Source organism: Myotis daubentonii, chromosome 3 (assembly GCF_963259705.1).
Source record: "Myotis daubentonii chromosome 3, mMyoDau2.1, whole genome shotgun sequence".
NCBI classification, from domain to species: Eukaryota; Metazoa; Chordata; class Mammalia; order Chiroptera; family Vespertilionidae; genus Myotis; species Myotis daubentonii.
The window spans coordinates 136,178,889-136,196,398 of NC_081842.1; the positions used below are offsets into that span (position 1 = coordinate 136,178,889).

Below are 17,510 nucleotides of genomic sequence, written 5' to 3' on the forward strand. Positions count from 1 at the left end.
ATAAGATAGAAAATAAATCTCAAGTCTTCCTCTTGTGTGGAAGACCAATACCTTGCCTGCTTCATTTCTCTCCTAACTTCAGTGAAGTTAATGACTGAACCCCTTTCAGGTTGTACAAAATATCTTCAAAACCTCACATGCTCTCTAAGCTTACCTATTGCCTCTACTATAGCCCACCCAGCCATGGAAGCAGCCTCCTCCACCTTTCTATAGTACCATCCAGAGTCCTTGTTCTCACACTTTAATGTGCATGCAAATCTCCTGGAGGTTCCTATGTGGTGTCTCCTGTGTTAAAACAACACAGACAGCCCAGCCAGTGTGACTCAGTGGTTGAGTGTCAACCTATGAACCAGGAGGTCATGGTTTGATTCCAGTCAGGGCACATGCCCCAGTTTCAGGCTCGATCCCCAGTAGGGGGCATGCTGGAGGCATCCGATCTATGTTGATGTTTCTATCTCTCTCCCTCTGCCTTCCCCTCTCTCTAAAAATCAATAAAAAACATATTCTAAAACACACACACACACACACACACACACACACACACACACACGCACACACACACACACACAGCTTCACTCCCAGAGTTTCTGATTCCATAGGTCTGGAGTCCAAGAATTTGCATAGTTAATGAGTTTCCAGATGATTCGATGCTGCTGGTCCAGGGACCACACTGAAGCACTGAATTAAAGGAGTGCCTCACAGTTCTGAATGCAATTCAAATTACCTGGGAAGCTGTACAAATTGTGTATCAGTAACTGAGCTCTGCCTTATTATAGTCTGATTTAATTGGTTAAGAGTGTGGCCCAGCCAGTGGTATTGTTAAAGGTAATACAGGTTATTCTAATATGCTACAGGGTCAAGAACACTCACTCAGAAACCATGGAAATGACAAAGATTAGGAAAATAGACAAAATACTACAGGACCGAGGATGAGTGTGAAGTTATAACTGAAGGATGGTGTTTGTTCCCACCAGACTAGTGAAGCATGGAATTAGGATGGTACTAATACACTGGTTCTGACACAGTTTCAGTCTTTGGCCTTGACCTCTTACCAGATCGTACTAAACTTGTTGAAGGCCAATAGAAGGTTATTAAAAAATGCTTTGTGCTCCTAAGGAGAATGTTAACTTTTACAATGGAAACTCAGTAGAGCTATCTATTAGGAGATGGAAAGAAAGAAAGAAAGAGAGAGAGAGGAAGGAAGGAGGAAGGAAGGAAGGAAGGAAGGAAGGAAGGAAGGAAGGAAGGAAGGAAGGAAGGAAGGAGAAAGAAAGAAAGAAAGAAAGAAAGAAAGAAAGAAAGAAAGAAAGAAAGAAAGAAAGAAAGAAAGAAAGAAAGAAAGAAAGAAAGAAAAGAGAGAGAGGAAGAAAAGAGAGAGAGAGAGGAAGGAAGGAAGGAAGGAAGGAAGGAAGGAAGGAAGGAAGGAAGGAAGGAAGGAAGGAAGGAAAGAAGGAAGGAAGAAAGAGAGAGGAAGAAAAGAGAGAGAGAGAGAGGAAGGAAGGGAAGAAGGAAGGAATAGATGGACAGCATCATGAATGTGTATGTACAGAAGGATGGATGGACAGACTCATGCAGATTAAGCTAAAGGTGATCAAATTGGCTTGGTCTCTTTAAAGTAGTATCTAGAATAGTGGACATTTTCTTAATTCCCACATTCTTTATCTTTTTTTAAAAAAATTTCTTTATTCATATCAGAGAGGAAGAGAGAGGGGAGAGAGAGAAACATCGATGAGAGAGAAACATTGATCAGCTGCCTCCTGCACAACCCCACTGGGGATCGAGCCCAAAACCCAGGCATGTGCCCTTGGCCGGAATCGAACCAGGGACCCCCCCAGTCCACAGGCTGACGCTATCCACAGAGCCAAGCTGGCCAGGGCACATGCCGTATCTTTTGATATCACATTGTTTGCACATTTGTTTTGATTGATTCTTATGTAAAGATAGCCTTAGTGAAATGAGTATGTTCTTTGTTTAACTTCAGTAACTATCTTAATTTATATTGTAACAACTCAGATACTCTTTCAAAGTGTGATCTTCCTGGGTGCTAATATTGGATTATGTCTCATAACCCTAACAACACTGAACATATTCACTTGTAGGCTCTCAGTTCATACTGTTGAGTCTTTTTGATGGTTTCGATGCCTAGCAACACTCAGTCCCAAACTGATTTCAATATTACTTCAATGTTTTCCCTGGTTATTACCTTATGATACCTTATCTCATACCTTATTAGAGTATAATAATTATATTATTTTATAACACCATAGGGGCCTTACACTGGGGCCATAGCCTCCAGGAATTAAATCCAAAAACACTTCTCTCTTGAGGTTAAGAGACTTTTCTCAAGTTACTAACAGTAATATTTTATGCTTTATATTTATTTTTAAAGGGGTCTTCCACATCTCATTCTCAGTCAGTCCTCTCAGCACTCCTAGGCACCGTTATGGCCATTTGTCACGTGGTGACACTGGGTGCAGAGAGGGAAAGCCAGGTAATGTACCCAAGTGACCTTCTGGTTAATGGTGAAGGCAGGCCAGGAGGCAGGGCTCTGGATCCCAATTCGTTTCCCCTCTGAGCTCTTTCCTATGCTATAGGCAGGCTATGTGTTAGCAGCTCAAGGAGAATGATGCGGGAAGGAATTGAACATTACTGACTGAAGTGCTGTTGTAGGCAGCGGGAATAGCTCCAGGTGTCTGACTGGTGGGGCCAAAACCAAACCAGTATTGAAGGAAAGTATTCAAAGCCAAGGCCCAAACTGTAAGAGAACGTTTGTTAAATCACAGAGGTAGAAGTAATTTCTACAAGAAATGGGCTTAGGAAACAAGTTAAAGAGGTAAAGGAAGGGCCCTGGGAGTTGCAAGTGAGGAAGCTAATGGTAATGTTCCTGGGGCCGGGGTGGGGGCGGGGGGGGGGGGCGGCAGGAAAGGGAAGGGCAAGGCATGCTCCGGGATGGAGAGTGTTCCGGGCACTAGGTCCTGAGGGTTTTAAAGAGGATGGGAGATTTTAGGGGAGCTCCCAGGGGAAGATCTTAATAGAATATTCAGCAGCTTTCCAGGTGTGTCATTTCTGGGTCGTGGTCTCCACTGGTTGACTAGCACCAGGGCAGGGGGTCATTATTCAATGCAGCTGGTCCTGAGTACAGCTGTGGCTGGTTTTGTTACTTATCTGGTCCTGGAGCTGAAATACAACTGAGGCCTAGATGTTATCTCTAGGGACAAAAGATCAGGGGGTCCAAACCTTATGACCAGCGAAGAAAAGCTTGGGGAGGAAAGGCCACCCTGAAGGCGAGGTGGCCCCACCCCCACCCCTCACCCCCGGCACCTGGGGCTTTCCACCCTTGTGACCTTCTGTACCTGGCCCATCGTCCTTGCTCTGCTCATGTCTGTCTAGTTGCCTTCCACAGTACCTGGAAGGAGTTGGGGATAGAGCAACAGTTTTAAGAGTCGTGCTCCCTGGTTTACAGAGAGAAGAGGTGGGAAGGATAGTAACTGAGGTATAAAAGCAAAGCTGCTCTTCAGCCTGCCCAGAGGAACCTCTCTGGGGCAGGGACACCTTCATGCCCTGGCTTCTGGTCATACCCAGGGGCACAACTCTTGGGTTATAAGGAATATTAAGTTATTTAACTATCAAACATCTCTCGAGCCTTTCCTGGTACCAGGTGCTATGTTACGTCTGTAAACACAGAGATAAATAAGGCATCATTTTTGCCTTTGGGGCATTCGCGGTCTGGTGGAGATCTTCGTGTAAATGTGTATTATCAGCATGATGGATGAGGCCATGATCAAGGTGGGAACACAGCAGGCGAGCTGCTGGTCTGTCAGGTGGAGCCAGAAGGGGGCATGGCAGCTTCCCTAATACACGGGTGTGCGTGACAGGGTTATCTTTATCTCAAGGAGAATAAGAAAGTGAAGGTGAACAAAGCATGTTACACAGCGCTTCGGGGCATGGTAAGGAGGCCATTTAAACTTGACTCAGTGCCATGTCAAGCCGCTGAAGGCTGTTAGCAGAGAAATGAAACATCTAGCTATGGCCTTCCCTTCCCCCATCCTCCTCCTCTGCCCTTTCTTGGCACCAAAGTTCTAGGGAGTCTGAGAGACTGGCCATCAATTCCCTTCTCCACTGAGCAGAGGTGGAAAGGCAGAGGCTCAGAGAGGAGCACCAGCCTGTCTGGGGGCCATGCCTGTAGAGTAGTGGACTCACCCGGGTCCCTGGCATGCATACAGAGCCTGATGCTTGAGTCATCCAGAATGAGGGCACCTCTGGGGCTCCCATTATCTGTGAAACCTGACGAGCAGGAAATAAAGAGGTGGGAAAAGAGGATGGGAGGCCCTTCAAAACCTTGGGAAGAAAAAGGTTGAAGAAGTAGCTATTAGTCAAAGGTGTCATGATAAAGGTCAAGTAAAATGGGGGGTGGGGCCCACAGAGGCCACAGGATTTGGCAGTTAACTCATCAATGACCTTCACAAGATCTGGTTCAGTAGAGCAGTTTCTCCCCCTCAGCACTGCTGAAGCCCCGGGCCGAGTCATTCTTTGTTGTAGGAGCTGTTCTGTGCATCACAGGATACTGGGCAGCATCGGTGGCCCTAACCCACTGCATGCCAGTAGCGTCCTCCATAATGATGACAACCCAGTATGTCTCCAGAAGTTGCCGAACGTACCTCAGGATGGGGGGGTGGCAAAATCGTCCCCAGTTGAGAACCAGTGTGGTACAGTGGTTACAGAAGCCACATTGCAATGGGTCTTTTGAGAGGCCTGGCAGCCAGGAGCAGGGGGAGATGGAGTTCACTGGAGGAGGAGGTAGGGTTAGGGGGATGGTGTTGTTTTATCTGTTTCAAATGAGAACACACGTGTTTGCCCTAGGGCAGTGGTCGGCCAACCGAGGCTCGCGAGCCACATGCGGCTCTTTGGCCCCTTGAGTGTGGCTCTTCCACAAAATACCATGTGCGGGTACGCACGTACAGTGCGAAGTTGACTTAAAACTTTAAGTAAAGTTTATTAAGTTAATTTTAGGGAACATTGTGGAATGAAAGAAGATGTAGTGTCGAGGATTGAGAAAGGTATGTTGAGATGGTTTGGACATATAGAGAGGATGAACGAAAGGAGATGAAACAAGTATACAAGACGAGTGTGGATGGGAGAGTTGGAAGGAAGGGCTCAACCTCAGCGAATGTACCTCAATCAGGTTGAGGACGTTTTTAGCAAAGGCCAGCTTAGGAGTACCCTAATTAAGTTAATAACAATGTACCTACCTATAGTTTAAGTTTAAAAAATTTGGCTCTCAAAAGAAATTTCAATGTTGTACTGTTGATATTTGGCTCTGTTGACTAATGAGTTTGCCGACCACTGCCCTAGGGAAAGAACTAGAAAGAAGGAAAGATTAAAGACAAGGGATAGTCATTCATTTAATAACTTCATAAACGTTAAATATCTCCAGTTACCAGACTCAGTGCTAGGCTCTACAGATGCCACGGTGAGCAAATGAGGGGTTTCTAGTTCAAAAACTATGGAAATTTTCAAAATGACAGCAGAGCATTAAACCCCTTCTAAGGGCTCTTCTAAGCAGAGGCCCCTGTGCAAGTGCCCAAGTTATATGCCCATGAAGTGACCCTGGTGCTGAATGGGGTGAGTAGGCATGGCCCCACCTTACGGAGCTTCAGCCCCAGGGTCCAGCGCATGAGGTGGACAATAGGGGAAGTATAAGCAGCACCAGGATAGGGGGTGCAGGACCACTAGCACAGGCTGTAGAGGCACCTTAACCAAAAGCTTGGTTACAGAGGAAACGGTGTGCAAGGTTTAAGCTGCGGTGGGGATTATCATCAGTTAGCCAGACAAAGGGGAATGGAAAGAATGTTTAGATATAAGGAAGAGCGTGCAAATCCAGAAGGAAGCAAGAATGGACCTTTATGTCTGAAGGACAGGATGGGGGAGATTCTTGGCAAGCGTACCAATCATGAAGGCTCTTACAGGACATTGAGTGTTTTGACTCCCTCCTACAGGCACTGGGAAGGCACGCACAGTTTTCAAGCAGAGAGTGTGTGATCAAACCTCCCTCTTAGAAAGACCATTCTCTCTGGGCTGAAAGAGGACCGGAGTGGGACAGGCTGGCAGCAACAGGAGAGATGCTGGTGGCCTGCTCTCCCGGGTGATGGGACAGAAGGAGAGAAATGGTCTGGACTTGATGATTGATTGGCTGTCGAGGAGGAAGTACAGATGATGGTGATGCCCAGTGTCCTGGCCTGGGAAGCTCACTGGGGGTGGGATCCAGAACTATCTGGACAGGAGAGAAAGAAGATGGATTATTTCATTTGGAACCCTTTAAGTCTGACAGCCTGTAGGACTAAAAGGCGGCAGCTGGAAACATGGTCTGGAACTCAGAAATACGACTGGAGGTACAGATTTTGGAGTCACTGGCATCTGGATGCTACCTGAAGTCATGCTCATTGCTGAGATCATCTAAGGAGCATATGTAATTGCCAAATGAGAACCTATTATGCTCTCCATGGCCATGTAGGAAGTGGTGATGTAGTGATGACCAAGGCCAGACAGAAATGACCCAGTTCTGCCTGGCTGGTATGGCTCAGTGGTTGAGCATCAACCCATGAACCAGGAGGTCAGGGTTCAATTCTGGTCAGGGTACATGCCCAGGTTGTGGGCTCCATCCCCAGTAGGGGGTGTGCTGGAGGCAGCTGATCAATGATTCTCTCTCATCATTGATGTTTCTATCTCTCTCCCCCTCTTCCTTCCTCTCTCTAAAATCAATAAAAACATATCTTGGGAAAAAAGACAGAAATGGCCCAGTTCTCATGGAACGGACAGGTTCTCAGGAAAGTTCTGAGGGAGGTGGAGGGGAGAAAATTCAGTGCTTCTCCCCACACCGTGTCCACTTGTGTTTCCCACGGAGGGCATCTGTGGAAACCCTGTCCCTCCTGCCTTAGGAGACAAGACCTTGTTTTCTATCATTCTCCATGAGTACCTTTGTCTCTTCTCTTTCCATCTGTCTGAAAAGGCATGATCTCCCTCTGGGGCTGAGATGGAGAAAACCTAAGTTAATTCTGTTTTTATTTTTCCTGAAATGAGATACAGCTTCAGAGATCCAAACTTTAAAATCAGGGCTCTCAAAACAATAAGCAGCTGTAAAGGCTAATGAAGGCTGTGACCTTGTTCTAAAGCCTGCAGAAGGCTCATTAGCACACACAGCAGAACGCATCCTTGTGGGCCCCCAAGAGTCAGGCCCGCAAAAAGGGCCTGGGTTTTGTCACTTCTTGGGGAGATGCTGTGATGCACAAAGACAGCGCTCCCTGGCTTTGCATATATTTAAAGCATCTTGCCACAACATTCTCTAGCATTCTCCTTTTCCCAAGGCCAAACTGAAGTGCTGTCTGTTTGCTTGCTTGTTTATGGTTACTGGTGTGGTAATAGTTGTTAAGACTGATAGAAAGATCCATTCTCAATGCTGAAATAAAATAGAAGTCGCATATATGGCGATTGATGGCATGTGGCATTTAAATGGAAATTCAGTGATTTTTTCAGTTCACAGTAAATAGAACTCATTTAACTGTGGTCCACAGTAGAGAAGAAATCATTTGAGCCATGGAAACAATTTTGCTACTCAGAGGTATCTTATAAACCAGGTAATAGCAAAGTTATTTAAATAGATCACTTGAAAGTACACTGAATGTTTACTTTTGGGTTTGTTTCATGTAAATGTGTTGGATTCATTTTTTAAAAAATTTTTTTAATATTCACCCAAGGAGTGAGAATATTTTTTCTATTGATTTTTAGAGAGAGAGTGGAAAGGAGGAGGAGGGGAAGGAGAGAGGTGGGGAGAGAGAGAGAAGAGTGAAGAGAGGAGAGAAACATCCATGTGAGAAAAACACATGGATTGGTTGCCTCTTCCCCTCACAAGTGGGAATCAAAACCACAACCCTCCAGTGTGCAGGCCGATGCTCTGACCACTAAGCCATGCTGTCCAGAGCAAATGTGTTGGATTCATTTCATGTAAATGTTTAATTCCCAAAAAGGTTTCCCTTGCCACCTAGCATGGTCATGTCTAAATATATAGTCAGGGAAAAAATTATTATTTAATATTAGCCTACATCAGATACAATTACTTAAATCAATTAGCAAGTTGGGGGTAAGAGAGACAGGGCATTCAGAAGGCATCTCTACTTTTATTCTTGGAGTTTTGGGCTCCTTGGAATTATAAAGTTATCACTTTGTTAATATAGCAATTGTGCTGTTATCCAGCTTTCTAATAACCAATACTTCTGCACCAGGTAGATCTCACGAGGAACCCAGCAACGGCTGCTTTACTTGGTGGCAGGCAGCCCTGGGTGTTCCCCTAAAATTCTGATGATTAGAATTCTGAAGCTAGAGCTTTCTCCCTCTGGTCTGAGAATTTGGCTCTGTTCAAAGACACATCCCTCAAGGAAACGTAATATATTCAAACTAACATAAGTCATCTTTATTATACTCCAACTTGAAAGAGTAAGAAGGAGCCATCAATTGGGAACTCCTTTCTTAATTCAATACCCAAATATACAGACCTTCATACAACACCCTCTACCCTCCTTCCTCCTGTCACAGTGAAGGGCTGTCCACCCTCCATGTGAAAGGTAAGACCTTCTCTGTCCCTTGGATCCTACCTACCCCCTACCCTGCCCCCCCCCCCCCGGCTTCTCAGAGCACCTGCACTATCAGTTGAGACTTCTCCCTCCATATATATTTAGTTTCTCACCACCACCACCACTTAATCTGGATTCTTCTCATTCAATGTGTTCAGTCTTCTCCCATGAAAAAATATAAACCTCGCTATAGCCTCCTTCAATTCCAACTCTCTGGTCCCCTTCAAAGTCAGGCTCCATGGAAGAGTCCTCCATACTTGTTATGTCCTTTCTCTCACCTCTGTTCTTAACCCCCTGCAGCCTGGTTTCCGTCCCACCAGCCACTGAAAGGTGAGGTGGCTAATCACCTACCTGGTGCTAAATGCACTGGGCATTTTTTCAGGCCTCATCCGACCTTTGAGCAGCATGCAGACTCAGCACTCTGTTGGCCACGCCCGTCGCTTGCTTTGCTTCCTTAAAGAGGGGACAGTCTTCCTGGTGTGACAATCTAATTTTTATCTGTCTCCATGCACAGCCTTTCCTCTAACTTCCTGACAGGTTTGTTTTCCGTAGCCTTAGCATTAACTATTGGAATTCTATAAGGCTTCATCCTGTAAGGAATGAAACATTTAAACCTGTAAGGAATTTTTGTGAGTTCATTTGAGCCAGACTGTTGACAATTGCTGGGAAGCAGAATCTCAATGTATTGGGATAATGCTCTGGAGAACGGCGTTTCTTCACCTTGTTTTGTACAATCAAAGGAAAAGACATAAGTGGGTTACATGAAATCCAATGGTAGGCAGGTGGGAGAAAGCAAAGGTGGGAAACCTCTGGGACTGGATAAAAAGTGAGATGATAAGACACATACCTCTTTCACACAGGTGGGCGTAGGATAGTTAACCGCCAACAATTAACCGGACAACTAACAATGAGGGAATCTGTGGTCTGCAGCTGCTCTGGTGCCATTTGCTGTGCCCTGAGGGGTCCGGAAAAAGGGAAGTTACATGTTACCCTGACATTCCACAGATACCAGATACATTATCTTAGATGCAAAAAGACAATAGGCCCAGTAAAGTTGATCTTTGTCAGAGAAGATACTGGCCTAGGACTGACTACCCACTATAAACTGCTTTTTAATTAAAAGGTTTTAATTTCAGACCATCCTTTGTGGTTAATTTTAGGTCTCTTGAGTTTGCAAGGCCGCCACACAGGCTTTCCCTGAGTTACTCCAGGTTAGCACGTGGCCCCTTTCATCCACAATCCTAAGCCCCCTTCTCTTCTCATTCTATGTTCTCTCCATACTCCTGGCTTCAAATATCATCTCTTGCAGACTTGCCACAAATTTCTATCACTGGCCTAGACTTTTGCCCACTGAGCTCAATATCCAGCTGTCTTGACATCTCCATTCTGATATCACAAAAGCTTTCTGATTCAACAGATCTAAACCCAAACTCACATTTTCTTCTACCCTTCCCCTAAATGTGCTGGCTCCCTCCCTGTGTTCCCGTCTCAAGGATTGGCATCGCTATTCATCCTGCTGTGTAAGTTATGAGACCTGGAGGTACCCTGTGTACCTCTTCCTTCCCCCTCCATCCATATAGGCTGTCTCTATAGTCTGTCAACTTGGCTTTCTAAAAACGTGCTGGCCTACCACCATACCTTACTTAGCCCACGTGTCCATCAGCCTCTACCAGGTGTGCAAACAGCCTTCTGAGGCCTCTACTCAAACTGCCTCTTGCCTCCCCCAATCCATTCTCTGTATAATGATCAATGTAGTGTCTTATAAATCTGAAATGTTCATTCACTCCTCTCCTCACCCACCTTAAAATTTACACTCTTTGATGGCTTCACATTGCTCCTCAGATAAAGACCAAGATCCTGCCCTAGTTTGGCTCAGTGGATAGAGCATCGGCCTGTGGACTGAAGGGTCCCAGGTTCGATTCCTGTCAAGGGCACATGCCTGGGTTGCATGCTTGATCCCCCAGTGAGGGATATGCAAGAGGCAGCCAGTCAATGATTCTCTCTCATCATTGATGTTTCTGTCTCCCTCTCTCTTCCTCTCTGAAATCAATAAAAATCTATTTTAAAAAATAATAAAAAGATCAAGATCCTGTGGGGCCCATCCGGTGTGACTCAGCGGTTGAGCACTGACCCAGGGACCAGGAAGTCACCGGTTCTATTCCTGGTCAGGGCACATGCCCGGTTTGCATGCCCAAGTTGTGGGCTCAATCCCCAGTGGGGGGCATGCAGGAGGTAGCCAATCAATGATGTTCTTCTCTCATCAATGTTTTTAGATCTCTATCTCTCTCCCTTCCTCTCTCCCTAAAAATCAATAAAAACATTTTTAAAAAAAGAAACTATATGGCCACGTGGCCTGGCCCCTGCCTAGTTTCCCTCCATCCTTCTTCTCCTTGCTCTCTCCACTCCAGCAACCGGGCGTCCTCCATTCTTCAGATCTGGGCACAGTGTCACTTCCTCTGGGAAGCTTTTCCTAATGCCCTAATTTGGTCAGATCCCAGTATCGCTGCCCCAGGTGACTCACCATGGAAGCCCTTCCTACAGTTACATCTTATAGATAGTTCTGTGTGTGGTTAATGACTGTCTCCCTCAGCCCTTCCAGTCTTTAAGTTCCAGAAGGGCAGGGCCTCGATCTGTTTTTGCTCATCTCTGTACCCCAGAGCCTAACACAAAACCTGGCCCAGAGCTAGCGCTCAAATAATTTGTGAAATGAAATAATTTACATTTGAATACGGCTGAATATATAGCATTTGTTTGTAAGAACAGGTCTGGACAGGAATAAGATAGAGCAGATTACTTCATTCCAGGGACTTGGGGGGGGGCGGGAATAGAGAGGGGGACAAGAGGTAGAGTTAAGACAGAACTCCCACATATCTCCTTCACAGTTTTCCCGTGTGCCCAGCTCTACTTCCACATAGGTACTGATCTGGCTAACACTCCAGAGTGCCAACCTGAGGTGCTGCAAGAATCTAGAGTGCCTTCTAAACTGCCGTGGAAGTCTATATCATCTCCAAGTTCCTTATCATTTTATTATTACAGTCCAGCTCCTGAAAATTGTTGGTCCAATTTTCACATGCAAAGTTTAATCACTATTGTGCTCCTCTAAGCTGTCTGCTCCTTAAGAACTGCCGGGTGCTTGGTCCTCAATGGGGCTCTTAGTAGATGATGGGTAGATTGGTGGATGAAAGAAGGAAAACAAAGGTTAGCGTTCTTATGACTTGGTGATCTCATCCAGGGCTCTCAAACTCAGAGCCCAGGGGGCCAGAATGATTGGAAAGGAAGAATTAGGACAAAGGTCACTACACTCACACGTGTTCTCAAAGTGCTGGGGACTGGGCTATCGCCCTATCTAGAGGCATTCAGGTGGAGAATTCTAGCATCTGAGCCTGCTATGGAGAAGTTGTAGAGTTAAACCCAGCCCAGCAGAGATCAGTTTGCAGCTTCTGACTAGTAAGGCATATGGTGTGGCACACAGAATATCGGCCCCTAAAAGATGTCCATGTCCTAGTCCCCAAACCTATGAGCATGTCACCTTTGATGGTGAAAGGGACTTTTCAGCTGTGATTAAGGCTCTTGAGATGAGGTTAGTCTGTATAACCTGGGCGGGCCCGTTGTAACCACAAGGGTCCTTAAATGAGTAGGCAGGAGGGCCAGAGTCGGAGAGGGGTTGCAGGTGCAGCTCTGCTGGTTGGAACGGGCACAGGGGTGCGGGAAGCCTCCCGAAGCTGAGAAAAGCCTGGGAACACTCTGTCCTTCCAGAGGCTCACACTCCAGTTTACGCTTGCTTTTGGCCCCAGGAAATGCGTTTTGGACTTCTGACCACCAGAACTGTAAGATAATCAATTTGTGTTGTTTTAAGCCACTGAATTTGTGCTAATTTGTTACAGCAGCCATAGGAAGCTAATACACTAGTTAAGAGTATTGAGATTATAGACACAGAATGCCTGGATTTAAGTCCTCGCCCTGTCATGTGCTAGCCATGTGACCTGGGGGCAAGGTATGCAACTTTCTGTGTCTCCGTTTTCCCATTTGTACAACAGAAATGATAGTCCATACTACCTCAGAGGGCTGGGATGAAGAGTAAATGAATTTGCACACATACAGTCCTTAGAACCACGCCTGCACATTTTAGGGGTGACATCAGCATTAGCTATTAAATTACTATTTATTTGCAGAAAAAAAGAGCACAGACCCAGCAGGGTCCAAGGCTTTGTCCAAGGAAAATAGGCTCAGATCAGAGCCAGAACTAGAACCCAGGCCTCTTAGCCCCTGTGCTGTTTAGAGCTTTGTCATTACAATGCCGCAATCCCACTTTCCTACCGAATCTCATTTTCAAAGTCAAATAGCTAATTATAGCACGTGCCCTTCAGAAGGGCTTAGCTACATGTTATAGCTATGATTAGCCTGGAGGTCCCCAGATCCTTTCAAGAGAAATGAAACATAAAGGCCCTCATTAGAAACCATGTGTGTTTGACAAAAAGCTGCCTGGTTAATAACAGAATTTTCTCTGGTTATAGTTTAGTCACTGTTGTCTTGTCCCCTCCAAACATAACCCATAAGAAAAACGAAATCCAGACAGAACCAGGCAGCGCGTCTGAAATGGAACGGATGGGCTGCTTGGCACAACCCAATGGGCAAATTCTACAGACACTTCTGGCCGAGACCCCAAAACAGTAGCCCGACTTCCAAGAAGCAAGCTCCACCTTAAATCTGGAGGGCTTGTTCAAAACATTGTCTCAGAGCCCTGGCTTCATTCAACACCTGGGTGCTACCAAATGGTCCCATTCAGTTAGCTGTGCATCCCTCTAAAAAAAAGCAAGTCTTCTTGGGGAAGATAAATTGAGAGCCTCTCAGAAGCTCATTCTAAGCGGAGCCAGTGGCTGCATTCCAGACCCGTGACGTTTGCTCAGTTGTGTGATCTCAAGTCTCCTCCTGCAGATGAGAAGCCAGTTCAGAAAGGACTTCAAGACTGCTGAGTCCAAGTTTAGAACCTCCAAACATGCAGCTATAAACTTAAAATGCTTTGGAATACAGTTTCTAGCAGCTTCCAGAACGCTGACCAAAAGTTCTTTCTCTGGCGCTGAAGCCCCCTCCTAGCTGTCTACAGCAGGTGGTGTTGACGCTGGGCTATCACGAGCTGACTGTTTTCTGGCCCAGCTCAATAAAGAGAACAAGAGCATCGAATTTAAAATATTTACATTGACATCTGGGTCTCCAGATCCTAATGTGTAAAGAGCTGGCACTTCAGACACTGGTTGCAGATACTTGGGGAGGGACCGGAACCTCTACTATGAGGAGAGCGCTCCTTTCCATCCCGTCAGCCCCAGTGGAAGACTTTGAGAAGCCTCCAGCTCCTTCCACAATTACCCGGCACACCTCATCCCAATGGGGGATGCGGAATGCTGGTTGTTAAAGAATTCCCAAGAGCTTCAAAAATACGAATGCTTCTGAACACTGAGGCCCACTGGGTTTGTGTTGACCATTCCTGGAACGTCACACTGGTGTACAAGCACGCAGTTCTCCCCTTTGGTGCCCTTCCCATTCTCTGGTGACGTCTGACACTTTGTGGTGCCTGACCACTGTCTGTCACCACCCCCCGCTGTTGCATCATCGCAGGTTCATGGCCTTTCTGTCTCACGAGTTATGGTTAAATTATGTGCTGGGCAACAGGAGTGCCGCTTGGGCTCCCGTTCAGTTGTCATTCCAGAGCTAATAGGCCCGTAGTGATGGGCGGAGATGAGAAGAGCACCTATTGTTCTTTGCAGACAGACAAGCTTCTTGCATCTCCCTGGGGCCATGGGCCTCTTCATATTCTAACCGGCTCTGCACAAACATGGCAGGAAGCAGGCTCTAGCCTCAGGGTTGGAGAGAAAGGCAGAGGCCAAGGTCCCAAGTGCAGAGGCCACAGGAAAGAAAGGGACTTCTGTGGAAGAGGTCCCTTGCCTGAGGCACTGGAGGAGCAGGCTAGGAGGGGCCTGCAGGAGGAAGGGGGTGGGTCCGCTGGTGCCGTGACGTGGGGCGCCTGTCCTGGGGTTGAAATTGAGGAACTGAGGCTGTGGTGCTAGTCAGTCCTTCAGAGCCCAGGATGGAACAGGAACTCGGGCCACCGGCTCTGCCTCATGTACTTACGAGGGGAGAGATTAATGATCCAAGGAGGATATGATATGGTCCAAAAACTTTTCCTGGACTTTTTCCGCAGGCGGCTGAGCCAGAGGCCCACTGCAGAGGAGTTGGAGCAAAGGAACATTTTGAAACGTAAGTGACTAAGCCCGCGGCAATCCTGATGTCTGTGTGGGGACTTTAGTTATGATTTAGTGGCCGGCCGCAAAGTCTGTCCCTTGTGCCTGGGTGGAAGTGGTTGGGAGTGGAAGTGGTTGGGAAGGTGGCGGCTGAGGCTCCCTCCCTGCGTGTCAGGACAGCCAAGGCCAGCTCCCCACCCAGGGCAGGTTCCAATCCACGTGGCTCCTTAGCGGCTCCAGACACCCCTTCCCTGTGGTGGGCTGTAAGTCAGAGAGAAGCTGAAAATGTGTTGTGAGAGCACTTGTCACCCAAGGATTGTGAGGTGAGGGAGCGTCACCTTTAAACCAGAATTGCCTTGAAAACGGCAAATACTACATTGAAGGCCAAAATAAGGCAAATGGCCATTTGAAACCTGGGACTAGAAAACGTGACTTCCCGTTGCACCTGGCTTCTGTTGATCAAACCCTCCTCCCTCTGAACACTAAATTTAAAGTCTAGGGAAGCATTTCCAAGAAAAAATGCTTTGTGTTCATCTCTCATTCTCCCCCCCCCCCCCCCCCCCCAAGCTGGCTGCTGGAGTGTCTGCCTAATGCCCTCATTCAAGAAAAACTCACTGTCACTGTGGCTGTGGACAGAAAAAATAAGCCAGCCCCTTGTTTGGTTTAGGACACAGAGATATTTGACTATGTACAGAGAATCCACTTGGTGCTTAAAATTTATATATATTAGTATTAGTATTAATATTAGTATTATATAATATGTATATAATATTAAAAGACATCAAGTACCTCATGGACACTGGTACGATAATTAAACAATGAAGTCTCTGCTCACATTCTACTCAGCCATTGCTACCACACTCACAAGATGGCCAACAAATATTCGTAGTCTAATTCAATACCCTGTCTTCCTACATGCACATCCCCTGCTAATTGCTCTCCAGAAAAGAGAACTAGAATTTCATAGAAATGCTACTCTGTGCACGTGTGCCCGCGCTCACACACGCTCCGATCATGTGAAACCTGTTTGCGTGGGAGGGTATTTCCACTTAGAACAGACTGAAATGTTCTTGGTTTTACGTTTCTCCGCTTCCTTCCTTCGGTCTTTGACCTGGTCAGCAGACCTGGTCTGCGTGGGATAGTTTACTGAGGGTGAGCTGTTCATTTCCCCTGGGAAGGCTGGTGGACGGGGCAGCCCCTCCAGAGCTCTCATCTGCTTGGTGACTGCCCTTGGCACCCTGCCGGCCACCTGTGCCCTCAGGCCACTGCTTCCTTCCTCAGTGGCTGCTATACTTAGGTCTGGCCTTTCTCCGTCTAGAGAGCACTTCAGACTTCCTAGGTCTCTAGGAATTTATGTATATATTTCTAACAAGGGGCACCCACTAAGGTTTGTAAGCGTAATATGCTGTGAAACAGAGTTAGAACTTTTTCAGATGACTTCCATGGTCAAGAGAGCACTTTTGGCCCAACCTGATACCTGTTCTATTATAAACTCTCCGTTGTTGGAGAGAAAGAAAAACAGAAAACCTTCTATTTATTCCTAAAATAACAAATCGGGTAAATGTGCTTCCTCCTCCTGCTGCCTCTTCACCCACACGCACAGGCCTAACGGGATCTGTTGTCTTCTGAAGCAGTGTCTGTACATGGGCCAGGTTATATTGGTGGCCTCTGACTGACTCCTAAACCCAAAGAAGCTGAAAACTTCAGGTTTCAGAAGATAGTTCTTCTCAGCAAAAGTGAGGGTTTTGAAAAGAGGTGGTGTCAAAGCCCAGCTCACCTCTGGCTTCCTGAAGGCACAGCTCCCACCCCCACCCCCACCCCCACCCTTCCCCCCCACACACACACATACACACCCGCTTACCCAAACCCCTGGGAGATCGCAGCTGACCCCTTGCCTTAGGTTTTTATTGCCATCCAGACAAATTCATCTTAGAGGCAGTTGCTCATGTTGAGTAAGCCTGGGGGGCTTAGATTCAGGAGATCCAGGCAGCTTGGAAGATTGTTTCCATGTTTCTTTCTAGTTTCTCCTCCTTGTCCTATTCAAATAGCTGCAAGTTAAAGAACTAGTTGACCGGATTCAAACAGCTTGATCATTTCACAGTTCCAAAACTTGTTGGAAATAAACTCATTTTTTCCTGTGGGCTCTTATTTTTCCCCATCATTCTGGAACATTGCTTCCTAAATAAGTTTTTCTTTTTCTTTTTTCCCATTTGATTGTGAAACAAGAAATTTTTAGTGGACCCTCCATCAAATGGTTCTAAAGCAGTGGTTCTCAACCTTCCTAATGCCGCGACCCTTTAATACAGTCCTCATGTTGTGGTGACCCCCAACCATAAAATTATTTTTGTTGCTACTTCATAATTGTAATTTTGCTACTGTTATGAATCATAATGTAAATATCTGATATGCAAGATGTATTTTCATTGTTACAAATTGAACATAATTAAAGCATAGTGATTAATCACAAAAACAATATGTAATTATATGTGTGTTTTCCAGTGGTCTTAGGCGACCCTTGTGAAAGGGTCGTTCAACCCCCAAAGGGTTGTGACCCACAGGTTGAGAACCGCTGTTCTAAAGCTTATTTTCTGAGTTTAAATCATGTGAGGAGCCATCTCTCCAAGAGTGCTAGGGAAGTCTCCAAGGGTGC

At 46.3% G+C, this 17,510-nt stretch overlaps 1 protein-coding gene across 4 annotated transcripts in view; it reads left to right on the plus strand.

The window, feature by feature from the left end:
• The window catches only part of PHACTR1 (phosphatase and actin regulator 1), a 485,326-nt gene that overhangs the window by 454,594 nt on the left and 13,222 nt on the right, over window positions 1-17,510 (plus strand). For all 4 annotated transcript variants that reach the window (XM_059688648.1, XM_059688649.1, XM_059688646.1 and 1 more), the window contains one exon: window positions 14,821-14,876. In XM_059688648.1, coding sequence (XP_059544631.1) covers window positions 14,821-14,876 — 56 coding nt within the window. The remainder of the gene's footprint in view (window positions 1-14,820; window positions 14,877-17,510) is intronic.